Source organism: Oncorhynchus kisutch, linkage group LG15 (genome assembly GCF_002021735.2).
Source record: "Oncorhynchus kisutch isolate 150728-3 linkage group LG15, Okis_V2, whole genome shotgun sequence".
Classification (NCBI taxonomy): domain Eukaryota; kingdom Metazoa; phylum Chordata; class Actinopteri; order Salmoniformes; family Salmonidae; genus Oncorhynchus; species Oncorhynchus kisutch.
Genome location: NC_034188.2, coordinates 19,254,219 through 19,280,715, shown reverse-complemented (window position 1 = coordinate 19,280,715; position 26,497 = coordinate 19,254,219). Strand labels below are relative to the sequence as shown.

General features: G+C 44.4%; 1 protein-coding gene across 1 annotated transcript in view; it reads right to left on the bottom strand.

Annotated features, from left to right (window-relative positions):
- Positions 1–3,292: 3,292 nt before the first annotated feature.
- The window catches only part of fat1b (FAT atypical cadherin 1b), a 43,008-nt gene continuing 19,803 nt past the window's right edge, over positions 3,293–26,497 (bottom strand). Inside the window, exons 13-30 of the mRNA XM_020502086.2 lie at positions 26,337–26,490; positions 25,971–26,204; positions 23,854–24,240; positions 23,515–23,729; positions 23,190–23,327; positions 22,862–23,005; positions 22,264–22,461; positions 18,614–19,439; positions 17,915–18,037; positions 17,521–17,678; positions 15,775–16,094; positions 15,493–15,653; positions 15,199–15,352; positions 12,021–12,131; positions 11,464–11,752; positions 11,033–11,378; positions 10,659–10,775; positions 3,293–4,418 (exon numbers count right to left, since the gene is read on the bottom strand). Of these exons, the coding sequence (XP_020357675.2) occupies positions 4,240–4,418; positions 10,659–10,775; positions 11,033–11,378; positions 11,464–11,752; positions 12,021–12,131; positions 15,199–15,352; positions 15,493–15,653; positions 15,775–16,094; positions 17,521–17,678; positions 17,915–18,037; positions 18,614–19,439; positions 22,264–22,461; positions 22,862–23,005; positions 23,190–23,327; positions 23,515–23,729; positions 23,854–24,240; positions 25,971–26,204; positions 26,337–26,490 (4,254 nt within the window). The 3' untranslated portion in view covers positions 3,293–4,239. The remainder of the gene's footprint in view (positions 4,419–10,658; positions 10,776–11,032; positions 11,379–11,463; positions 11,753–12,020; positions 12,132–15,198; positions 15,353–15,492; positions 15,654–15,774; positions 16,095–17,520; positions 17,679–17,914; positions 18,038–18,613; positions 19,440–22,263; positions 22,462–22,861; positions 23,006–23,189; positions 23,328–23,514; positions 23,730–23,853; positions 24,241–25,970; positions 26,205–26,336; positions 26,491–26,497) is intronic.

Genomic DNA, 26,497 nt, shown 5'->3' with positions numbered 1-26,497 from the left:
CCAGGGTTGACCTGGGGACACAGCGTTGGGTTACCTGTCTATCAAATCAAATCAAATTTATTTATATAGCCCTTCGTACATCAGCTGATATCTCAAAGTGCTGTACAGAAACCCAGCCTAAAACCCCAAACAGCAAGCAATGCAGGTGTAGAAGCACGGTGGCTAGGAAAAACTCCCTAGAAAGGCCAAAACCTAGGAAGAAACCTAGAGAGGAACCAGGCTATGTGGGGTGGCCAGTCCTCTTCTGGCTGTGCCGGGTGGAGATTATAACAGAACATGGCCAAGATGTTCAAATGTTCATAAATGACCAGTATGGTCGAATAATAATAAGGCAGAACAGTTGAAACTGGAGCAGCAGCACGGCCAGGTGGACTGGGGACAGCAAGGAGTCATCATGTCAGGTAGTCCTGGGGCATGGTCCTAGGGCTCAGGTCCTCCGAGAGAGAAAGAAAGAGAGAAGTAGAGAATTAGAGAACGCACACTTAGATTCACACAGGACACCGAATAGGACAGGAGAAGTACTCCAGATATAACAAACTGACCCTAGCCCCCCGACACATAAACTACTGCAGCATAAATACTGGAGGCTGAGACAGGTGGACTGGGTCAGGGTTGACCTGGGGACACAGCGTTGGTTTACCTCTCTATGACTGGGCCAGGGTTGACCTGGGGAGACAGCGTTGGTTTACCTCTCTATGACTGGGTCAGGGTTGACCTGGGGAGACAGCGTTGGTTTACCTCTCTATGACTGGGCCAGGGTTGACCTGGGGAGACAGCGTTGGTTTACCTCTCTATGACTGGGTCAGGGTTGACCTGGGGAGACAGCTTTGGTTTACCTCTCCATGACTGGGTCAGGGTTGACCTGGGGAGACAGCGTTGGTTTACCTCTCTATGACTGGGCCAGGGTTGACCTGGGGACACAGCGTTGGTTTACCTCTCTATGACTGGGTCAGGGTTGACCTGGGGAGACAGCGTTGGTTTACCTCTCTATGACTGGGCCAGGGTTGACCTGGGGACACAGTGTTGGTTTACCTCACTATGACTGGGTCAGTGTTGGTTTACCTCTTTTTGACTGGGTCAGAGTTGACCTGGGGACACAGCGTTGGTTTACCTCTCTATGACTGGGCCAGGGTTGACCTGGGGACACAGCGTTGGTTTACCTCTCTATGACTGGGTCAGGGTTGACCTGGGGACACAGCGTTGGTTTACCTCTCTATGACTGGGTCAGGGTTGACCTGGGGACACAGCATTGGTTTACCTGTCTATGACTGGGCCAGGGTTGACCTGGGGACACAGCGTTGGTTTACCTCTCTATGACTGGACCAGGGTTGACCTGGGGACACAGCGTTGGTTTTCTGCTCTATGAGGCCAGGTATGAGGAGACTGCAAGGGACAATTAATACGTTAAATATGGTTATTACCACCTGGGCTCCTCATTAACATGAATACATTTGGATTATTTATTTGTGTGTGAGAGAAAGTGTGTGTGTGTGGGGGGAGAAGAGTGTTTCTGAGTCTGTGTGCATGTGAGAGAGTGTGTGTGTGTGTGTGTGGTGGGGAGTGTTTGGGTCATTGTGTGTGAGAATAACTGTGTGTTTGTGTGTGTGTGCGTGCATGTGTTCTGACCAGGGATTTACATGTGTGTGTGTGTTTGTCATACATCTCCATTGCGCCTGTGTCACATGTTCCTGTTTGTCAGTCAGTCAGTCAGGCTGACACATCACGTTACACACAAGGCTCTGCTCCTCTCCCCTAAGGCCCACCCACTACATGTCACAGAATTTAAATTATGTCACTGTCTGACAAGGATTTGTGCTACATGTAGGACAGAAGTAGACCTGTTTAATCCAAATTATAAACTGGGTGGTTCCAGCCCTGAGTGCTGATTGGCTGACAGCCGTGGTATATCAGACCGTATACCACAGGTATGACATTTATTTTTACTGCTCTAATTACGTTGGAAACCAGTTTATAATAAAAATAAGGCACCTCGGGGTTTGAGGTATATGGCCAATATACCTGGCTAAGGGCTGTGCCTAAGAAATGCCCTTAGCTGTGGTATATTGGCCAAATACCACACCCCTCGTGCCTTATTGCTTAATAATACCATCCTGTAGTTGGTAATGCCCTCCCTCCTTTCTGGTTTGATAATGTGATGAAGTCTGACACATCCATTCAGAGGAACATTGACATCTGAGCTAGACCACATGAATCCAGGTTACTTATGGTGTCTAATCCACACCATTCCCAAGAAAAGCTTTCTGGGGTTATACTGCCATCTTGTGCTATGCAATGAGCATCTTTAGCTCTCACTATCAAGAACCTACTCTAAAACAGGGGCGTCAAACTCATTTTCCCTGTGGGCCGCATTCCATCTTCACCGAGGTCTGGAGGGACGCACTTAAAATAGATTATTAATCCTAGCTGTCAAAATAGTAAAAATAAAGAAAAACCTAGGAATGAGTAGGTGTGTCCAAACTTTTGACTGGTTCTCTATATATTTTGTTTTACATCCTATTGAGCTCATTTATACAGGACTGAACAGAATGGATACAATATATTTGTTGTGCATCTCTGGCTTGCTGTAGTGTGATAAGATCCTATGGAAACAGAAGTATCTGTCATTCTATTTCTCACAGAGGGTTAACCTTGTGAAAAGAGCTATATTTTCCTTGAGAAACATGTAAACATAAACAACAGCTTCTAAAATGATTTTCCTCCAATGGAAACCGCATAAGAAGTAGAGGTGACCGTACTATCGACAGGCTGGATGACCACCATAAAGTCAAGTGCATCTGGTGAGGGGATGAGCAGCAGTCGTCCTTTGATGCCCATGTATACGTCCCAAATGGCACCCTATTCCCTACATAGTGCATTACACCCTTATGGGATTTGGCCAAAAGTAGTGCACTACATAGGGAATATAGGGTGCCATTTGGGAAGAAACCCAGCTCTTTTACATCTCACAAGTTAAACTGGAGTAAAAAAAATAATAATTGAAAGTGTTCCAAAGTAAAATGCTTCATTCTCTGGTGAAAGTCCTATTCAGTCCAACTTTAAACATTTCAGTCCGAAGTAGAAGTTAGAAACTGTTACCCCCTTTTTAAAAGAATGAGCTTGAGGTCAAAAAGAGGACTTTCCTCTCATCCTCTTCCCCTTTCCTTACTGATGATAGCAGGGTATGGCAGGACAACAGGATAGCTAATGCTAAAACAGTATTGCTGTCCCTTCTGCTGACTGATCTGTATTCATTTATTAAAACAAACAGAAACAGCAATGATTCAATGGCAGAATCATTTATATAAATGTTTATTGTACAGTACAATCAAATAGCTAATTAATATATAATCAGTATAAACCTAACATAAGCTTCATGCAATGCAATATCACTGATAAGAATATGCAGACATGTATGTTATTTACAGTATTAGCCATTACAGATGGACATAAGGGGTGAGCTTTTTCTTCTGAAAGTACATAACATTCACTACACCTTTCCTGCAGTCAAATGACCAAATTGGGTTCATTCCTCATGGGTGGAATGTTATTAATATTTTTTATAATTTCATAATTAATAAACATTATTTAACAACACGCCAAAAATCTCACGGTTATGTTATATTTCAGTCTTCTGTGAAGTATATAAAGTGTAATATTGGGATGCAAACTCAAAGTGTAATACATTTTAACTCTATATCTGACATGGTAAAGGTGTCTTCTTTTTCTAAAGCCCATAACCATGTGTATGAGGTGTATACTTTTGTTTCAAAGTAGATTTGATTAAGACTACCAATACATATTTCCAATAGAGAGCCAACGCTCTGATCATCAGGGTCTATCTCTGAATTCTCTAAGTGAAGTTTATAGTTTCAGTCGCCTGTCAGAGGCGTTGTGTCCAGAGGTTAGGGTGTGAGATAACCAAACAAGCCTGCTGGTCACTCTGACCCCTCACCCAAGCCTGACAGGTCAGAGCTGGAGGCATGGGAGACGGGCACACTGCTGCTGAGCTCCTATCCACAGCTCATGTCAAAGGGGTCACTTTGTGTCCCTATATGCACCCTGCTGATACCTGTGTTACTGCCTGGGAGCTTAGTGGGGTCTGTAGGGTAGAGGTGGTGCTGCTGGTGCTGGTAAATGTTTTCCCCCTGCTGGCTACAGGTGAAGTATGTGTCTGGATGGAGTCATCATAACTGGCCCTGATGCCTAACAGGTAGGTGGACATCATCCAGAGAAAGGAAATCAGTTGGTAGAGTCACTCTCAATGTCTATACCTCCTACATAGCAGTCAAGGTTGAGGAGCTCAGGGTCAGAGTCAGTGCAGGTGGGGGCAGGCTTTTCTATACATATACACTGCAATAGTTCCTGGTCTATGGGACGCTGAGCACTCGGCATCCAATCAGATGTGTCCCAGTGATAGCCTATTCGGGGCAAAAATGTTATCAGTGAAAAACAAGCATCAAAGTGTCTGTCTCCCCTTAGACACAAATACAGACATGCATAGATCATCTCCGTAGTCTGTTACTGTGACCATTGTTGGAGAATAGTCTGATAGGAGGTTTGGAGAATATAAACTGTGGATAATTATAGGGTGTCAAATCTATTAAAAAAAATTGGTAAAATAATGTGTAGATACTCCACTAAGAAAACCAATGGTCCAAACCTTATGTCTCTATCATAATCTGTTAAAAAGTTGACCCTTGTAGGATGGCCAAGACTAGGGTCACAGTAACTAAACTCATCATCTGTCTTCTCCAATCAGGAGGACATAAAACAACATAGAGGTAAGACAGATACAGTTGAAGTCGGACGTTTACATACACCTTAGCCGAATACATTTAAACTCAGTTTTTCACAATTCCTGACATTGAATCCTAGTAAAAATTCCCTGTCTTAGGTCGGTTAGGATCACCACTTTATTTTCAGAATGTGAAATGTCAGAATAATAGTAGATAGAATGACTTATTTCAGCTTTTATTTCTTTCATCACTTTCCCAGTGGGTCAGACGATTACATACACTCAATTGGTATTTGGTAGCATTGCCTTGTGTCAAACATTTTGTGTTGCCTTTCACAAGCTTCCCACAATAAGTTGGGTGAATTTTGGCCCATTCCTCCTGACAGAGCTGGTGTAACTGAGTCAGATTTGTAGGCCTCCTTGCTCGCACACACCTTTTCCGTTCTGCCCACAAAATGTCTATAGGATTGAGGTCAGGGCTTTGTGATGGCCACTCCAATACCTTGACTTTGTTGTCCTTAAGCCATTTTGCCACAACTTTGGAAGTATGCTTGGGGTCATTGTCCAATTGGAAGACCCATTTGCAACCAAGCTTTAACTTCCTGGCTGATGTCTTGAGATGTTGCTTCAATATATCCACATACTTTTCCTACCTCATAATGCCATCTATTTTATGAAGTGCACCAGTCCCTCCTGCAGCAAAGCACCCCCACAACATGATGCTGCCACCCCTGTGCTTCACGGTTGGGATGGTGTTCTTCGGCTTGCAAACCTCCCCCTTTTTTCCTCCAAACATAACGATGGTCATTATGGTCAAACAGTTCTATTTTTGTTTCATCAGACCAGAGGACATTTTTCCAAAAAGTATGATCTCTGTCCCCATGTGCAGTTGCAAGCCATAGTCTGCCTTTTTTTATGGCGGTTTTAGAGCAGTGGCTTCTTCCTTGCTGAGCGGGCTTTCAGGTTATGTCGATATAGGGCTTGTTTTACTAGTGGATATAGATACCTTTGTACCTGTTTCCTCCAGCATCTTCACAAGGTCCTTTGCTGTTGTTCTGGGATTGATTTGCACTTTTCACACCAAAGTATGCTCATCTCTAGGAGACAGAACACGTCTCCTTCCTGAGCGGTATGACATCTGCGTGGTACCATGGTGTTTATACTTGCGTACTATTGTTTGTACAGATGAACGTGGTACTTTCAGGTGTTTGGAAATTGCTCCCAAGGATGAACCAGACTTGTGGAGGTCTACAATTGTTTTCTGAGGTCTTGGCTGATTTCTTTTGATTTCCCCAAGCAAAGAGGCACTGAGTCTGAAGGTAGGCCATGAAATACATCCACAGGTACGCCTCCAATTGACTCAAATTATGTCAATTAGCCTATAAGAAGCATCTAAAGCCATGACATCATTTTCCAGAGTTTTCCAAGCTGTTTAAAGGCACAGTCAACTTAGTGTATGTAAACTTCTGACCCACTGGATTTGTGATACAGTGAATTATAAGTGAAATAATCTGTCTGTAAACAATTGTTGGAAAAATTACTTGTGTCATGCACAAAGTAGATGTCCTAACCGACTTGCCAAAACTATAGCTTGTTAACAAGACATTTCTGGAGTGGTTTTAATGACACCAACATAAGTGTATGTAAACTTCCAACTTCAACTGTAGATATCAATTTTGAGACATGACATTTTAATATTTTAGTATACGCTTTTCATATTAATGAGACATTACTCAGAAAAACAAGTGTATCTCTATGAAATGTCAACGGAGCACTGAGCGTACCGCAAGCTTTTTATTTCAGTCTTTTACATTTCATTTTCAACATATTCAAATAATGATTGAAAGACAATTTCATTAAAAACATTATTTTGATGAATTTATTCATACTATTTCTTCCACAAGATATAGTCCTGACCCAAATCTGGGGTTGCAACACAAGCTGGCTGGTCGGTTCGGTTGCCAGAGACGCAATCCAGTAGTTAAGTCTTTTTGTTCTAAATCTATAGACACAATGTTCCGTTGCCATGATGGCTGGCAACGTTCTTATCCCTTGCCTGCTAGCTAATCAACTTTGACTGACACAGTCAAGTCAAACAGTGTAGCCAGAATAACAGCAAAGTAGCTGCATTTGCGTTTGTTTAAGCTGTTTTCTAGTGACTTTTTGGGGGATACATCCATAACAATAAGCTAATGATGTGTGATTTCGCCTGGCCTAGAAAATGTGCTCTCTTGCAAGGCCACTGTTCAGAGGAGATAGCCAACTACACAGCTAAAACAATGATTTCAAACTGAAGCTGGAATGACAACAAACTAGCTGCATTTTGTGTTTTTCTATTGACATTTCTTTGTATATATCCATAAAATGCTGATTCATGATTTGGACTGGCTGAGAAAAGCTGTCTGTTTCGTCCCGGCACCACATTCATTACCATAGAACAGCTGGAGACTGAATTTCAATATTGAAACAGACAGCAAGGTTATGAAACATCTCCGCTGTTGAAAACCAAATGCTAGTCTAAAAGAAACGGGAGATAATGTCTAGATGATTTTTACAATGTAGATCTAGTATATAAAATGCCTGTCTGAGCTGATGCGACTGTGGATTGCGCAGTCAGACGGAACAGATTAAATAGGCATTTTAACGTCATAGATTTAGCCGGTGGTAACTTGTGGAATAGACATGGGCTGGAATGCATTTTAACCAATCAGCATCCAGTATTAGACCCACTCGTTGTATAATTAAGCTTTTTGCGACCCCCGGGAAGAACTTTGCAGACAACCACAGCATATAAAATCCTCAAAAGTCACGGTGAGAAGATCTTGGTACGTATTATTGGATGTATTAGGTTACAAAATACAACTTTTAGGATGCAATGTTAATGATATGTTAGAGAAAGACCTCACGGAGTGATTCAGAACATGAACAATCATATTTGCCTTGGTAAAATGTATTTTATAACATAAGGAAGTGATATTCCATCACCAAACACGTTTTCGGCACCTAATAATTAGTGATCTCACAACATCATTGTGAAATCTCCTCTGTATTAAATCAGATTAGACACCAGCAGGCCTTCAGCAGCACATTCAAGGGTAAGATGTTATAGATGGTTTATTTACAAGCCAGCACATTGTTAAATGGTCCTTTCGGAGTACAATTCTGCATTCGCTACGGTAAGCTAACAGAGCATGAGAGGAGGGAAGACAAGCACATCACCTCTGGTGTTTTGAAGAACACAAGCCCAGTAATGACAGCTAAGAGAGAAATACAATATTTCAAGAGTTTACACTACAAAGAGAAAAATTAACACCCATGGGAGTCAGTGTATTGGACTGATGCCTACTGAAGAGCATATACTGCATGTAAAGATGTAGCCAGAACCACTGGGACCTCTAGCCAGAATCACTTACAGCCAACATTACCTCATCTACTGACTCCCTAAACACAATTATCTACTGACTCCCTGAACACAACTACAGTGGCTTGCAAAAGTATTCACGCCCTTGGCACTTTTCCTACTTTTCCTTTTCCTAATCTGGAATTAAAATAGATTTTTTGGGGGCTTGTATCATTTGATTTACACAACATGCCTACCACTTTGAAGATGCAAAATATGTTTTATTGTGAAACAAACAAGAAATAACAAAAAAATAACATAACTTGAGCGTGCATAACTATTCACCCCCCCCAAAGTCAATACTTTGAATACCCACGTTTTGCAGCAATTACAGCTGGTAGTCTCTTGGGGTATGTCTCTATAAGCTTGGCACATCTAGCCACTGGGATTTTTGCCCATTCTTCAAGGCAAAACTGCTCCAGCTCCTTCAAGTTGGATGGGTTCCACTGGTGTACAGCAATCTTTAAGTCATACCACAGATTCTCAATTGGATTGAGGTCTGGGCTTTGACTAGGCCATTCCAAGACATTTGAATGTTTCCCCTTAAACCACTGGAGTGTTGCTTTAGCAGAATGCTTTGGCTCATTGTCCTACTGGAAGGTGAACCTCCGTCCCAATCTCAAATCTCTGGAAGACAGGTAGAAGGTGTTGCCTAATAACATGCCTGGATTCCAGCACTTACACTGATGTCTCAGTGGGTCATTGTCCTGCTGGAAGGTGAACCTCTGTCCCAGTACCAAATCTCTGGAAGACTGAAACAGGTTTCCCTCAAGAATTTCCCTGTATTTAGCACCATCCATCATTCCTTCAATTCTGACCAGTTTCCCAATCCCTGCCAATGAAAAACATGCTGCCACCACCATGCTTCACGATGGGGATGAAATTCTCGGGGTGATGAGAGGTGTTGGGTTTGCACCAGACATAGACATAGACATAGCGCCAGACATCCTTGATGGCCAAAAAGCTCAATTTTAGTCTCATCTGACCAGAGTACCTTCTTCCATATGTTTGGGGAGTCTCCCACATGCCTTTTGGTGAACACCAACAGTGTTTGCTTATTTTTTTCTTTCAACGATTACTTTTTTATGGCCACTTTTCCATATAGCCCAGCTCTGTGGAGTGTGTGGCTTAAAGTGGTCCTATGGACAGATACTCCAATCTCCGGTGTGGAGCTTTGCAGCTCCTTCAAGGTTATCTTTGGTCACGTTGTTGCCTCTCTGATTAATGCCATCCTTGCCTGGTCTGTGAGTTTTGGTGGGCAGCCCTCTCTTGTCAGGTTTGTTGTGGTGCCACATTATTTATATTTTTTAATAATGAATTTAATGGTGCTCTGTGGGATGCTCAAAGTTTTGGATATTTTTATAACCCAACCCTGATCTGTACTCATCCACAACTTTCTCCCTGACCTGTTTGGAGAGCTCCACGGTCTTAATGGTGCCGCTTGCTTGGTGGCGTTGCATACTCTGGGGCCGATCGGAACAGGTGTATACATACTGAGATCATGTGACACTTAGATTGCACACAGATGGACTTTATTTAACTCATTATGTGACTTCTGAAGGTAATTGGTTGCACCAGATCTTATTTCGGGGCTTCACAGTAAAGGGGGTGATTACATATGCATAAAAAAAAAAAAGTAATTCATTTCACTTCACCAATTTGGCCTATTTTGTGTATGTCAATTACATGAAATCCAAACAAAAATCCATTTAAATTACAGGTTGTAATGCAACAAAATAGGAAAAATGCAACGTGGGATGAATACTTTTGCAAGGCACTGTATCTCCTGCCTCCCTGAACACAACTATCTCCTGAAACAACTAGTGTAGTATAAGATAGGAAGGATACCTTATTTTCCACAGTAAATACTGTGATTGAAGTCCTATGAGGGCTAAGGAGGGAGTGACGAGAGAAATCTAACATTAGCACACAATAAATGTACCAAATACTACATAGGGTGAATACTCCATTGAGTAATGGAGGTGGAAATAAATAGATGGGAATTTAACCATATGTTTCAAAATAAACAAATGCTAATGGTATGGATTGGAACCACAGAAGCCACAAACTACACTTAACACAAGAGTTCAGGACAACACAAGGATGTGATCTTACACCAGGAGACTATCAGGAGACTGTCAAACTATCAGGAGACTGTAAAACTATCAGTTGATTGCCAGACTATCAGTACTGTATATGTAGATTGTCAGACTATCAGCAGACTATCAAGAGATTGTAAGACTATCAGGAGACTATTGGGCTACTTCCCATAACGTCAATGTAAATGACAACTTACACTGTGCCCCCTGTTAAACCCTGACCTGGGGATGTGCATAGATTTAATCCAAACTGGAGCTGAGACTAGAAAAAAGGAGAGGAAGAAGGACAAGTGACATAAGAGAGAACACTCATTCAGAGGTATCATTACAGGTAGGTGTTGCCTAATAATATGCATTAGCCTGGATTCCAGCACTTACACTGTGATGTCTCACCCTGTCATCTTAGACGAGTAACGAAACCTACCGTTCTCATCTCCTGATCCTGACTGGTAGGAACAGAGGGACTCTGAGGCACTGCTACGGTTTTCCAGGTCTTTCCTAGATCTCTGAGTGGAGACCGGATCCAGCTCCACTACCTCTTCTGGGGGAGACAAAGATACAAATCACTTATGACCTTGCTGATGAAGACGAGATTGTTTGATTCACCATAAACAAAAAGGTATCATACTGTACTATATGTAAAGCCACATCAAATGTGCAATTTAATTTAGTTGTTTACATTAAAAATACATGCAGGTTATCAAAGTAAAGCTGATAGGTCAAAATGTGAAAACTATGAATGACAAAACAGTGTCTTCTCATTTCCTGCTCCCAGCCTCCAGTCATCTGCTCTCTCACCATCATAGTGGTAGTCCCAGCAGGGTTTTTGGATGGACTCCGTCTCTGAAGGGGTGTTGGAATGCAGGCGGCGTGGCAGGGTGGGAGCGACACTGCACACTGCCACCCCTCTCCTCAGCATGGGCACGGGGTCTGGGTCAGGGGTGCTGTGCTCTGTGGGTTCCACCAACCCAAGACCTTCGCAGGAACCCTTGTTCAGGTTGTGGCGTGAGTTGCTGGGGTAACTAGGGGTATAGGAGATGGGTCTAACTGGGATCTGTGGTGGAACGTCCAAGTAGACTGGGACTCCCCGGCTGGACTTGACCTCCAGGTAAGCTCTCCCAAAGAACTCTTTACCATCTTCATCCTTAAGGTTCAAAGTTTGAACATCAAAATTATTTGTCATATATTCAAAAATACAATCAATCACTTACTGACAACAGATATGATACCTCATATTCCTTAGATCCGTCCTGTTTGGCCCTCTTCCGGACGGCTACAAAGAGCAGAGACAGGCCGAAGATGGTAACCAGGAACAGGGCCAGTCCAAGGAGTTCCTCCAGGCCGATGGACCAGCTGGTGAACAGCAGCTCGTTCCTGACCAACATCTCGAGCTCACACTGCCGCCCAGCGAACCCCACCACGCAGCTACAGTTGAAGGAGCCGTAGGTGTTTACACACACACCTCCGTTAGAGCAGAGGCTCTCTGTCTGCATACACTCATCTACATCCCCAAGGCACCTGGACAGAAGAACACCGTCCAGAGTCACATTCACATACAGCATCTATATGGAGTGTGTTCCAAATGGTCCCAATATAGTGCACTACTTCTGACCAGAGCTCTGTAGTGCACTATGTAGGGAATAGGGTGCCATTTGGGATGCAAACATCCAGAACCTATATACAGTATATATTGCAGCTCTGGCATAGTCTGACATCATGGATGTGTCATACCAAACCCGGAGTGGAAGAATGCAGGTTAGTGAGAGTATTGGATGTTTCTGCTTACCGTTCCCCCTGAAACCCCGGCTCACACTCACACACAGCCCCATCCAGACTGTCGATACAATGTCCACTGTTTCTGCAGGGGTTATCTTTGCAGTACGGACCAACCGCACACCTGGAACATAGACACACTTTTTAACTTCCCATACATCATCTATTGTCTTCAGTTTTTCACCAACAACAACAATGCTATGAGAAATGTCCAACCCCACAGGATAGCAGACAGGTGACTAACACTGTAAAGTTCTAAAGTCTCAGTTTTGTGGTGATTTCTTCTTTCATAACCCATTAAGGTCCTCACCATAAAGGTACAGTGCTTTCAGAAAGTATTCACACCCCTTGACTTTTTACACATATTGTTGTGTTACAGCCATATTTGAGCCACTGGCATACTTACAATACCCCATAACGTGGAACAATTTTTTTCCAAAAATGAAACGCTGAAATATCTTGAGTCAATGAGAATTTAACCCCTTTGTTATGGCAAGCCTAAATAAGTTCAGGAGTAAAAATGTGCTTAACAAATCACATAACAAGTTGCATGGGCTCACTCTGTATGCAATCACCTTCCAGCAGGACAATAACCTAAAACACAAGGCCAAATCTACACTGGAGTTGTTTACCAAGAAGACAGTGAATGTTCCTGAGTGGCCTAGTTTCAGTTTTGACTACTTGTATGGCAAGACTGAAAATGGATGTTCAGCAATTGTTGTCCGGACCTCTGGCAGTCTGTATGAAGGTGCCACAGGGTTCAATTCTAGGGCTGACTCTTTTCTCTGTATACATCAATGATGTTGCTCTTGCTGCTGGTGATTCTCTGATCCACCTCTACGCAGACGATGCCATTCGGTATACTTCTGGCCCTTCTTTGGACACTGTGTTAACTAACTTCCAGACAAGCTTCAATGCCATAGAACTCTCCTTCCGTGGCCTCCAACTGCTCTTAAATTCAAGTAAAACTAAATGCATGCTCTTCAACCGATCGCTGCCCGCTTCTACACAGTGCCATCCGTTTTGTCACCAAAGCCCCATATACTATCCACCACTGTGACCTGTATGCTCTCGTTGGCTGGTCCTCATTTCATATTCGTAGCCAAACCCACTGGCTCCAGGTCATCTATAAGTCTTTACTAGGTAAAGCTACGCCTTATCTCAGCTCACTGGTCACCATAGCAGCACCCACCCGTAGCATGCGCTCCAGCAGGTATATTTCACTGGTCACCCCCAAAGCCAATTCCCTCTTTGGCTGCCTTTCCTTTCAGTTCTCTGCTGCCAATGACTGGAACGAATTGCAAAAATCACTGAAGCTGGAGACCCATATCTCCCTCTCTAACTTAAAGCATCAACTGTCAGAGCAGCTCACAGATCATTGCACCTGTACATAGTCCATCTGTAAATAGCCCACCCAACTACCTCATCCCCATATTGTTATTTTTTTTCTGCTCCTTTGCACCCCAGTATCTCTACTTGCACATTCATCTTCTGCACACCTATCACTCCAGTGTTAATTGATAAATTGTAATTACTTCACCACGACGGCCTATTTATTGCCTTACCTCCCTAATCTTACCTCATTTGCACACACTGTATATAGATTTTTTCTATTGTGTTATTGACTGTACATTTGTTTATTCCATGTGTAACTCTGTGTTGTTGTTTGTGTCGCACTGCTTTGCTTTATCTTGAACAGGTCGCAGTTGTAAATGAGAACTTGGTCTCAACTGTCCTACTTGGTTAAATCAAGGTGAAATAAAAAAATATAACAATTAAAATGATCAACAACCAATGTGACAGCTTGAAGAATGTTGAAATTAATAATGGCAAAATGTTGTACAATTCTGGTGTGGAAAGTCTTACTTAGAAAAGCTCACTGCTATAATCGCTGCCAAAGGGGCTTCTACAAAGTATTGACTCAGGGGTGTGAATACTTATGTAAATGAGATATTTCTGTGTTGAACTGAGGTCTGTGCCCAGAGGGAAGGTTATATCTGGCACGGAATGTTAAAACCTTCACATTTCCATAGAAAAGTACAGACATTTAATGATTAAATAAAGAGAATAGCCTTCCTTCTTTCTAATCACGTCAGCAAATATATTAATTCATGTTCATCACACATTTCTTAAAGGGATAGCTCTCGAAAATGACAAATAGACTATATCCTATGGATAACTAGCAGCATTGCTAAAGCTTAGCTCTGGATGAGTAAACTGATACGTGTGTCTGGTCTCTGACACCCAAAGTCAGTAAACTACTTGCTAGTTATAAATAAAATGTGGTAAGTTTGACATTTTTGTGAAATACCTCTTCCTTGGAGGTTTTTGTATTGATATAGAACATGACAAAAGCAGCCCTAAACATGCCCTAAGGCACCTGTATTTATTAAGTGCTGGGAAAAAGAGGACCAGAACCTATGATATGAATAATCAAGGACTTGGGACTAGAACCCATGATATGAATAATCGAAGACCTGGGACTAGAACCCATGATATGAATAATCGAAGACCTGGGACTAGAACCCATGATATGAATAATCGAAGACCTGGGACTAGAACCCATGATATGAATAATCGAAGACCTGAGACTAGAACCCATGATATGAATAATCGAAGACCTGGGACTAGAACCCATGATATGAATAATCGAAGCCATGATATGAATAATCAAGAACTTGGAACTATAAGGTCCTACCTGTAAAATGTATAGTTTGGAGTTAATGAGTATTTTTCAAGTCCCAGAACTATTTTGTGATGTCTTCCTCTTTCATGACTCAATAAGTATATGACCTTACATACAGTTCATTTTGATTGGCAGCCTAGCATTGTGTGATTGGATTGCAGATATAACCCTCAAAGCATTAAGTTAAAAGGTGTTTGCGCACAAAGAACATTCCGATTTTTCATTGTAAATTTACTTTAGAACATATCTGACAGATCTCACATGTAAAGGACCACCTAATGAGCAACTCTATGTGAATAACTCATTTTTTACCAAGATGTCAAATAGAATCTCAAGGTCACGATTGGTAATGTCCCAACTGACACCCTGTTTCCTATACAGTGCACTACTTTCAACCAGAACCCTAAGGGTCATGGTCAAAAGTAGTGCACTACAAAGGAATAAGGTGCCATTTGGGACACATTATTCCAAATTTCAGTTCATAATGGGTAACTGCTCTATGTACCGTGGTCCTGAGTACTGTCCTCTACACTGGCAGTAAAAGTCCTGGTTGTCCAGCACACAGGTTCCTCCATATAGACAGGGGTTGGAGGAACAGGGGCTAGCTGCCACCTCACAGTGAGACCCCATGAACAAGTCACTGCATTTACAGAAGTAACCTGCAATAGAAACAAGTGTATAATGTACAAAATAATATATATAGGATAACAAGATCTTTGAGACCAATATGTTCTGTATAGACTGTGAATAGGACTGTATGGGGATTTATCTATGGCAATAAATGGTGTCTGTCTCCTACCTCCATGAGGCAGAGTGGAGCAGGTTCCTCCATTCATACAGGGCTGAGAGGAGCAGTCTGGAGCAGGGAGGGACCCACAGCCTGGTGCCACCCCCACCACCTCCTCTACTAGAACATGGGCCTGGGCCTCGGTGTCCAGGTTCAGATCATAGCCATTAAACCTGACAAAATAAAATCAACAGTTATTTAGTCATTTCACAAGCAAGTTTGTCACAAATCACATGACAAAAATAAAAATAAATAAACAAAAAGGTTGACAAAATGGAGGGAAACATCAAATACCTGACTGCCTCAATACAACCCTGAAGATCATGACTGTGAGAGACTGGCAAACGCTGTGAGGCTGTCTTTGCTGTCCTCTGCTGGTCGGATTCAGAAACACCACCCAGGAACAGGCTTCCGTCCAGGTTGAGGGAGCGGAGTGTGCCTGGTGCCGTGCCCGAGGCCGTGTAGAGCTGATCCAGAACCAGCATGGCGTGGTTGCCGTTTACCTCAAGGGATACGGTGTGCCACTGGCCATCACTGACCTGGGCACTGTGTATAGAGACGATGCCTGGGCCACTGCCACAGTCAAACTGGTACTGCAGCCTACCGTCGACTATCTGGGGGCAGGAGTGGGTACATAAAGATAGGAAATGGTTGTTAGGCCTGGGAATTGCCAGGGACCTCGTGATAAGATATCATCACGGTATTGCAATTCTCACGATTCTATATACACTATATATACAAAAGTATGTGGACAACCCTTCAAATGAGTGGATTCGGATATTTCAGCCATACCCATTGCTGACAGGTATATAAAATTGAGCACACGGCCATGCAATCTCCATATACAAACATTGGCAGTAGAATGGCCTTACTGAAAAGCTAAGAGACTTTTCAAAGTGGCACCGTCATAGAATGGCACTTTTCCAATAAGTCAGTCCCAGTCAACTGTATGTGCTGTAATTGAGAAGTGGAAACATCTAGGAGCAACACAGCTCAGCCGTGAAGTGGTAGGCCACACAAGCTTACAGAACAGGACCGCCGAGTGCTGAAGTGCATAGCACGTAAAAATATTCTTATATAGTGCACTGAGGGGCCAGTTAATTAGGTACACCACCCCATTCAAGAAAATGGTTTCTAGGGTTTACCGACAAACAAAAAACATCCATTCAGCGGCAGTCCGATGGGCAAAAACAGCTTGTTGATGAGAGGTTGAAGGAGAATGGCAAGTATTATACAAGCTAACAGGCGGACAAATAACGGCGCATTGCAACAGTGGTGTGCAGAACGGCATCTCGGAACGCGCAACACGTCAGTCTTTGTCATAGATGGACTATTGAAGCAAACGACCACAGCAGGTTCCACTCCTATCAGCTAAAAACAAGAAGAAGCCCCTCCAGTGGGCACGCCCTCACCAACACTGGACAACTGAGGAGTGGAAGAACGGTGCCTGGTCTCACGAATCCCGGTTCCTGTTGCATCATGCTGACGGCAGTCAGGATTTGGCGTAAGCAGCATTACTTCATGGCCCATCCTGTCTGGTGTCAACGGTACAGGCTGGTGGCAGTGGTGTAATGGTGTAGGGAATGTTTTCCTGGCAAACGTTAGGTCCCTTAATACCAATTGAGCAACATTTGAACTACACAGCGTAACTGAACATTGCTGACCAGGTGCACCCCTTCATAAATACAGGGGGTCCGACGCGGTACTAGATTGGTGTACCTAATCAATTGTGTAGATGGAGTAGGGTGCCATTTTGAACACAAGACAATGTGATGTTAGAGAATACTGACTAAACACATACTATTTTCCAATGAGGCATGTGACTGTCTCTACATGTGTACAGTATAGTGTTGTAGTGACTGTATTCACTGTCATTTCTTCTCAAAGTTTAAATCCTGAGTTTACGGCCTGTTTTATACAAATGTAATTATTGACCAACAGCAACTTGTGCCCTATCCCCTACTATTTTATAGTGCAGTACTATTGGCCAGAGCCCTATATAGGGAATAGGTGCCATCTGGGACTTATCCATAGACCTACCTCTAGAATGCAGTAGTCTGTTCCTCTGGCAAACAGGAGAGTGGCATGGTGGGACAAGGTTCTCAGTCTGAGAGACAGTTTCATCTCCTCTCTATAGCGGTTCTCCATCAGACGGTACCTGATGTAACCCTTCCCACTGAACCATAGAGACTGACCTCCTGTGGTTTAAAAATAACATATAGATGGATCAGTTATGTGACATCTTACATCTCTGTTACTAATATCTGTTTTGCTGGTGACTGAAGTAATGGTTATATCGGATCTGAAGAAACAGGAGCCATTCAATTCATCTTGAATGTAAGAATAATGTCTAGCAAAGTTAGACTAAAGAAACAGTCATTGGAACACTTTCTTGGTTGATGATCTGTTTGGTTGTTTGAGTGACAGACAGTACCTGAGCAGTCTCCCTGTTGGTCAGGTGGACAGATACAGCTGTATGGTCCCTCTCTTTGGTTGGACACACATCCCTCAGGACAGGGCTTCCCCTCACAGAGCTTCAACACAGGACACTCACCACCTATTACGGAACATATCAAATCATTACAATAAGGGAGAGGACACACCCACAATGCACTACTTTTTGTAGGGAAAAAAGTGCCATTTGGGATGCAGCCGGAATGTAGTGTATTGGACGACTTCTATTGTTTTATCGATAACTTGACGATATGTGATGAGTGATGTGTGTTGGTGTGTTGTGTAGTGTTGTGCACGGTGTGTGGTGTTTGATGTGGTGGTGTGTGATGTGGTGGTGTGTGATGTGGTGGTGTGTGATGTGGTGGTGTGTGATGTGTGGTGGTGTGTGATGTGTGGTGGTGTGTGATGTGTGGTGGTGTGTGATGTGTTGTGGTGTGTGATGTGTGGTGGCGTGTGATGTAGTGGTGTGTGTGGTGGTGTGTGATGTGGTGGTGTGTGTGGTGGTGTGTGATGTGGTGGTGTGTGATGTGGTGGTGTGTGGTATGTGGTGGTGTGTGATGATGTGTGTGAGGTGTGATGTGAGGTGCGAGGTGTGATGATGTGTGTGGTATGTGGTATGTGGTGTTGTGTGGTGTGTGAGGTGTGTGGTGATGTGTGTGATGCGTGATGTGTGGTGTACCTTTACAGAGGCACACAGCAGATCTGTGATGTGGCGGGGTGATGAGGCTGAGTCTAGCCGTGCTGTAGGTGGTCAGGAAGTTCTGGTCCAGTGTGACCACCTCACTACAGAGCATGGCAGGACAATCCAAGCCTGCACATAGCTTCCTGAACACCCTGACCACGCGGAGGCCTGTAAGCTCCTGGATTGCACCCACAGAGGCATTGAGCTTACGAAGGAGGATCTCGTCCTTGGTAGTGGTCAGGGGGCTACCGGGAGGTGCCCGCTCCAGAGCCAGCAGGACATCCAGGCTACCAGGGGGCTCACAGGGCTGCAGACTGACCAGCTGGACATCACTCCTCTTGATCCCTGCCACCAGGCGCAGTGCCCTCAGGAAGCCCCTCCAGTGCTCCCCTACGAACTCCTCGGGGCCCACCCCAGCCAGACGGACGGCCACGGAGCTCTCCAGCATGCGCTTGGTCACCTGGTGGACGTGCACACTGACACCGGTTGCCGTGGTGAAGTGTCCGTCAGTAACAGTGACGTTGAGCAGGTAATGGCCCAGCTTGAGGACGTGACCCGGCCGGGTCACCAGACGGCCATCTGAGGGGGACAGGGAGAACAGTGGTGTATTGGCTAAATTGGGCTGGAGGTTGTAGGTCAGGGAGTCATAGAGGTCCTGGTCAGTGGCTCGGATCTGACCCAGCACCCCGCCCGGATAGGCCTCTCCTGGGGTGGAGATGAGTACCTCCAGGGGGAGGATAGCAGGGGGGTGGAGGCTCTCTTGGATCACCCTGATATTGATCACTGTGGAGGCCAGGATTGGTGGTCTGCCACTGTCTAGCACCTGAGGAAACACAACAGAACCACAGCCATTACATCATTATTACAACCTATCACTATAATCACTACCCAGTGCTTGAATTCCTCACTTCAGGTTAAGAGGATAAAATAACAGGCTTGCAAGTGCCATTGATGACCAGAGGGGGGAGTTGGTGGACTTTCAGTGACTGCTGCTTCTGGGATCAAATGACAGAATCAATACTGTAGAGGCAATCTGTACAAACTCTGGGATTAAAGGAGAGAATCAATACTGAAATTTGGGCAATCTGTACAAACTCTGTTATGATCACAGAAGTTTACAACCATTCCTGTGTTTGCAGTGAACCTACTGGTGCTCCCTGATACAGACAGCAGGTATACTACCCTTCCACTATTCCCTGGGTGCTGATTAAGCGTATGTCGATTAAGGCAGCCTCCTGCAACTCTCTGATTCAGAGGGGTTGGGTTAAATGCGGAAGACACATTTCAGTTGAACGCATTCAGTTGTACAGCTGACTAGGTATCCCCCTTTCCCTTTCAACCATTCCTGTGTTTCCAGTGAACCTACTGGTGCTCCCTGGTACAGACAGCAGGTATACAACTCTTCAACCATTCCTGTGTTTCTAGTGAACCTACTGGTGCTCCCTGGTACAGACAGCAGGTATACGACCCTTCAACCATTCCTGTGTTTCCAGTGAACCTACTGGTGCTTCCTGATACAGACAGCAGGTATACGACCCTTCAACCATTCCTGTGTTTCTGGTGAACCTACTGGTGCTCCCTGATACAGACAGCAGGTATACAACCCTTCAACCATTCCTGTGTTTCTGGTGAACCTACTGGTGCTCCCTGATACAGACAGCAGGTATACAACCCTTCAACCATTCCTGTGTTTTCAGTGAACATGGATAGCCATTTGATTAGCTGTTCAGGAGTCTTATGGCTTGGGGGAGAAGCTGTTAAGAAGCCTTTTGGACCTAGATTCGGTGCTCCGGTACCACTTGCCGTGCGGTAGCAGAGAGAACAGTCTATTACTAGGGTGTATTTGACCATTTTTAGGGCCTTCCTCAGACACCACATGGTATAGAGGTCCTGAATGGCAGGAAGCTTGGCCCCAGTGATGTACTGGGCCGTACGCACTACCCTCTGTAGTGCATTGCGGTTGGAGGCCGAGCAATTGCCATACCAGGCAGGGATGCAGTCAGGATGCTATCAATGGTGCAGCTGTATAACTTTGAGGATCTGAGGACCCATACCAAATCTTTTCAGTCTCCTGAGGGGGGAAGAGGCTTTGTCGTGCCCTCTTCACCACTGTCTTGGTGTGTTTTGACCATGATAGTTTGTTGGTGATGTGGACACCAAGGAACTTGCAGCTCTCAACCTGTTCCATTACAGCCCTGTCGATGAGAATGGGGGCATGTGCTCGGTCCTCCTTTAGCTGTAGTCCACAATCATCTCCTTTGTCTTGATCACATTGAGGGAGAGGTTGTTGTCCTGTAGCTGACCTCCTCCCTATAGGCTGTCTCATCGTTGTCGGTGATCAGGCCTACCACCGTTGTGTCATCGGCAAACTTAATGATGGTGTTGGAGTCATGCCTGGCCATGCCGTCATGAGTGAACAGGAAGTACAGGAGGGGACTAAGCACGCAGCCCCTGAGGGGCCCCCGTGTTGAGGATCAGCGTGGCAGATGTTACCTACCCTTTCCACCCTGGGGTCGGCCCGTCAGGAAGTCCAGGATCCAGTTGCAGAGGGAGGTGTTTAGTCCCAGGTTCCTTAGCTTAGTGATGAGCTTTGAGGGTACTATGGTGTTGAACGCTGAGTTGTAGTCGATGAATAGCATTCTCACATAGGTGTTCCTTTTGTCCAGGTGGGAAAGGGACGTGTGGAGTGCAATAGAGATGGCATCATCTGTGGATCTGTTGAAGCAGTATGCAAATTGGAGTGGGTCTAGGGTTTCTGGGATAATGATGTTGATGTGAGCCATGACCAGCCTTTCAAAGCACTTCATGGCTACAGACGTGTGTGCTACGGGTCGGTAGTCATTTAGTCAGGTTACCTTTGTGTTCTTGGGCACAGGGACTATGATGGTCTACTTCAAACATGTAGGTATTACAGACTCAGTCAGGGACATGTTGAAAATGTCAGTGAAGACACTTGCCAGTTGGTCAGCGCATGCTTGGAGTACACGTCCTGGAAATCCATCTGGCCCTGCGGCCTTGTGAATGTTGACCTGTTTAAAGGTCTTACTCACGTAGGCTTTGGAGAGCGTGATCACACAGTCATCCGGAACAGCTGATGCTCTCATGCATGTTTCAGTGTTACTTGCTTCGAAACGAGCATAAAAGTAATTTAGCTCGTCTGGTAGGCTCGTCTCACTGGGCAGGAGGATAGAATTACGGTAAGATTTGCCAAATGGAGGGCGAGGGAGAGCTTTGTACGCATCTCTGTGTGTGGAGTAAAGGTGGTCTCAAGTTTTTTTCCCTCTGGTTGCACGTTTAACATGCTGGTAGAAATGGTATTTTATTTCACCTTTATTTAACCAGGTAGGCTAGTTGAGAACAAGTTCTCATTTGCAACTGCGACCTGGCCGAGGTAAATGAGGTAAAACTGATTTATGTTTCCCTGCATTAAAGTCCCCGGCCACTAGGAGCACCTCCTCTGGATGAGCGTTTCCCTATTTGCTTATGGCCGTGTCCAGTGAACCTATTGGTGCTCCCTGATACAGACAGCAGATATACATCAATGGTTGATCTATTACTAATAATTTACTGTATCAAGAACAAAACACATATCAGAAAAATGTAATACTACTGTTAGCCTAATTAGCATTTTGTGAATGTAGTCCAACCTGAGCATGTAGTATGTAGTGGTCCTTTACTGTGCGGTCCAGCAGTGTGGTGGTCCTGAGGGTTCCCTGGGGGTCTATTATGAAGGAGCCTCCCTCATCTCCCCCAAGGATGGTGAAGGAGAATGGGGGGCCGTTGTGGGAGGCATCCCTATCTGTTACAGTCAGCTTGAGAACACTGCTCCCTACTGGGACACTCTCCTGGGGTAGAGAGTGGGGAAGGAAAGAAAGAGGGGGACAGAGGGAGGGAGAGAGACAGAGAGAGGGGGAGAGAGAGAGAGAGAGGGAGAGAGATTCCATATCCATGCCTTTCGATGTTGATTCAGGAGCTACTGTTCAGAGGCTTAATGAAGCTCCCTCATTTATCCTTTCTCTTCTCAGCTATACATCCTGTATCTGTACCTCACACTATTCCTTACACTCATCTGCTTCAAGTGCAACTCTATGGCACCCAATAACGTTTCCGAGGCGTCTTAACTTCAGTTAACTTGCACCCTCCAGCTAAACCTCACTTCATTTAAGAAGTGTAGTCAGTGTTGTCAGATTTAAATCTCTCTCTCATCTCTCCGTGGCATGTCTACCTCTGACCTGTCTGTCTTACCTGGATGACAAGGCTGTAGTCAGCCTCAGAGAACACGGGCGCATTATCATTCACATCCGACACGTCAATGTTGACCAGGGCACTGCTGGATCTGGATGGACTACCACTGTCTGATGCCAGTACCGTCAGAGTGTACGCAGGCACCTAGTTTAACACAGAGTAAAGGGGTGGGGGAAAAATCTACTCTAGACTTTGTGAGCAATGAAAAACAATTGAGGCTTGTAAAATTGCCAATACTTGTCTGCTTCAAACTGTGATAATTGGAGTGTTAATTGTGCTCTGTTGAATGAGAGGAACATGGGAAGAACGTGGAAAGTTAGTTAGCTACCTTTTCTCGGTCTAACGGGCAAACAACCTTCACCTCACCGCTGACCGTATCTATGGTGAAGGGCCCGGCTTGGTTGCCCTTGATGATAGAAAAGTGGATGTGATTGTTGGAGGGACCATCAATGTCATCAGCCATCACCTTAACACCAAAGAACAGAGTGCATGAATGGACATGTTAACACTAGTAACAATAGTGCATCAGACGTTTTCTAGTAAAATTACACTGCAGGATTTCCCTTTCTTTCTACAGAGAATATGAGTACAAATCAAAGCTTGAAAATGTTTCATTTATAGTGATTGGGGTTTTAATGCCACTGGACACTCACCGTCAACATGGTCAGGCCCATGTCGGTATCTTCACTGATCACAGCAGAGTACACCTCTTGGCTGAAGACAGGAGAGTTGTCATTGACATCTGTCAAGTAGATGGTTACCGTGGCAATGTCACCTTGGCTCGTCCTGCCTTTGTCCGAGGCCTGTACTGTCAAATAGAGCTCATGGGACGCTTCATAATCCAGAGCCTTGGTCACAAATATGTCACCTGTAGACACACATACATACGCTCAGTAAAGGGACACTAAACTCACATGACTAGGACAGCCTTTTCAATGGCAATCCTCATTTCATGTCATAAACAATAAAGTTGACATTTATAGTATAGCTACCGGTGTGTGAGTCCATGCTGAACATCCCATGCTCGTTGCCGTTGACGATGGAGTAGGTGATGTCAGCGGTGGCCTTGGGGTCTCCGCTAGCCGCAAACACCCTGACCACCTGGGTCCCCAAGGTGACGTCCTCTGACACCGTGACGCCATAGTCCCTGTTTTGGAAGGCCGGGGGTCTGTCGTTGACGCTGAGCACAGAGACCAGCACGGAGCAGACAGAGGACAGTCTTCTTGGTGAGCCCTGGTCTGTGGCCCGGACACGCAGCGTGTACCCAGCCTGGGTCCTCACCAGGGGTCGCTCCACACGGACCAGCCCTGAATGCTGCTGGATGGAGAACCGGCCATCGGCTGAGTCCTCAAATGAATACAGGATCCTGCTGTTGTTTCCTAGAGAGAGGGAGAGGGACAGAGAGTTAATAAACGCACAGCCATCTCCACTCTATCCTACATGAACAATCCAGATGAAATGGGAGGTCAATGGCATTTTGACCCGAGCTTGCCCAGCCCAAGCATATCCATTATACTATATTTGACCACAGTCATTTGTTAAGATAACTGCACGGCAGCAGAGTGAATTGGGGCCAAATCTCTCCATGATCTCAACGACCTCCAGTCATCAGATGACAAGGCATTTCATTAACTGATCCTGAACGATGCGCGTTATTGAGGCCAGGGAGAGTGAGTCTGTCTGTGATGACATGGACATCCTCTGGACAGGTCTGTGTTTAGGTCTGTGATTAGTGTAGACAATAGGGTTGTTTATGATAGAGGCCCAGCTGGGGCACGGCACGACATGACTGCCTCACAACAACAGGCCCTGATGAATACAGCCAGGCAGGCATCACAAATTAAACCCAACTCCCGCCATTTATGATGCAACCAAAGAAAGAGAGGAGTATATGCTGCATAACTCAACTCTTATCACAGATTAAAGTCTGTCTGGCTCTCCATCACAGCAGGCACCAGTGGAGATACAGAAAGTCCAAGGTAGGAGTCCTTGGAGAAATATCCCGGCGAAATACAAATGGCTCCAAGGAAAGCAATACTTTCTCAATATGAAGTGCTGAAAAGCACCAGGAACAGGTCAATTAGAGGTATATTGGAACAAACAGCTACAATTTGTTGTAAAATCCACACAACAACACAATATCATCATACAGTAAACTCTTTCTGCTGGGAACAGAACCAAAGGTTGTGTCCCAAATAGAATACTCCCTATTCCCTACAACATAATACACTACTTTTGACCAGACTCTTATGGGCCCTTAAGATAGCTAGGTGAGAGAACCACATTTCACAGTCATAGTAAGTACATTTTCCCTCAAAGTAGTAATCAGCAAAGTAGATGCACTTGTAATTTCATACTAGCAAGTGTTTAAAAATATATACTGTATACTGTATATATATATATGACCATGTGTGGGTGTGTTTTCACCTTGGTTAGGGCTGTTGACTGAAGCAAACTACCTAATGTATAGTGGATACCATCACTTTATACTCATATTGCTGAGGACCAATGGACAAAAGCACTGTCCGTATCAATCACTCACTGCATTAGGTCCATATAGAGGAAGTCTTTCATTCTTTTGTTGTTGTTTTCCTTGGATGGAGAGGAAATATTATTTACACAGCTTGCCGGTGTTTAATATGATTTCGAGGAATATTTGGGCTTGACTGTTAACTGTTAAGAGGAAAGGACTACTGTCAATAACAGACTAAATAACATTGTCAGCTTATCATCAAAGCAATCTTTTTCCAGTTGAATAATTCCATCAGCCTGGGCCGTGTTAATTTGTGTTTCTATGTGTGTGTGTCTTCCGTTAATACCAGGATAAAGCACAGACCTCATTCTGTCTTACTACATAATTGATTACTTGCAACAAAGAGCAACCAGCGCTTGCTTATGACTTTGGAAACTTCTGCAAGACTTACTTCAAAAGGTATACCACACCAACCATTTATTTTGAATGTGAATTAGGACTTTTCTCAAGGCTCTTTATTCATTACATCAGCATATCTATTCTATTTGATCCGTAAATCGTGATATAGCCACGCATTTATGAAATTAGCTCTGTCTAATAACAGGATATACTTTTTGGTAAGTTAATGCCTCTTACCTGCATCCAGATCAGTGGCCTGTAGCCGTGCCACATACGTGTTTATCTCAGTGTTCTCAAAGACTGTGACAGGGTAGGGGTCAGCTGTGAACTCAGGAGCGTTATCGTTGACATCTCCCACTGTTATCATCACATTAGCCTGGCAGTAACGCTGTCCTCCGTCATTCGCTTGTACCAATAGACTGTACACATCCCTCTCCTCACGGTCCAACGGCAACAGGGTTCTCAGCCGGCCTTCAGAAAACACACAGCACAGACAACTACGTCTTAGGTTCTACAGGCTCCACTCCTAGAACATTTATAGTAACATTTGGTGAACAATTTTCACCAAACATGATGATTATATGTTTGATTGATATAGAGTACCTGTGTCTGATTCAATGCTAAAGTAATCAGCCCCATCTCCAGAGAGAGTGTATGAGATCTGAGCGTTGGATTGGATGTCTGCATCAATGGCAGAGACTTGCAGGACCAGCCTCCCTTCAGGAGAGTTCTCAGGGACTGTCTGGGCATAGAGAGCCTGTAGA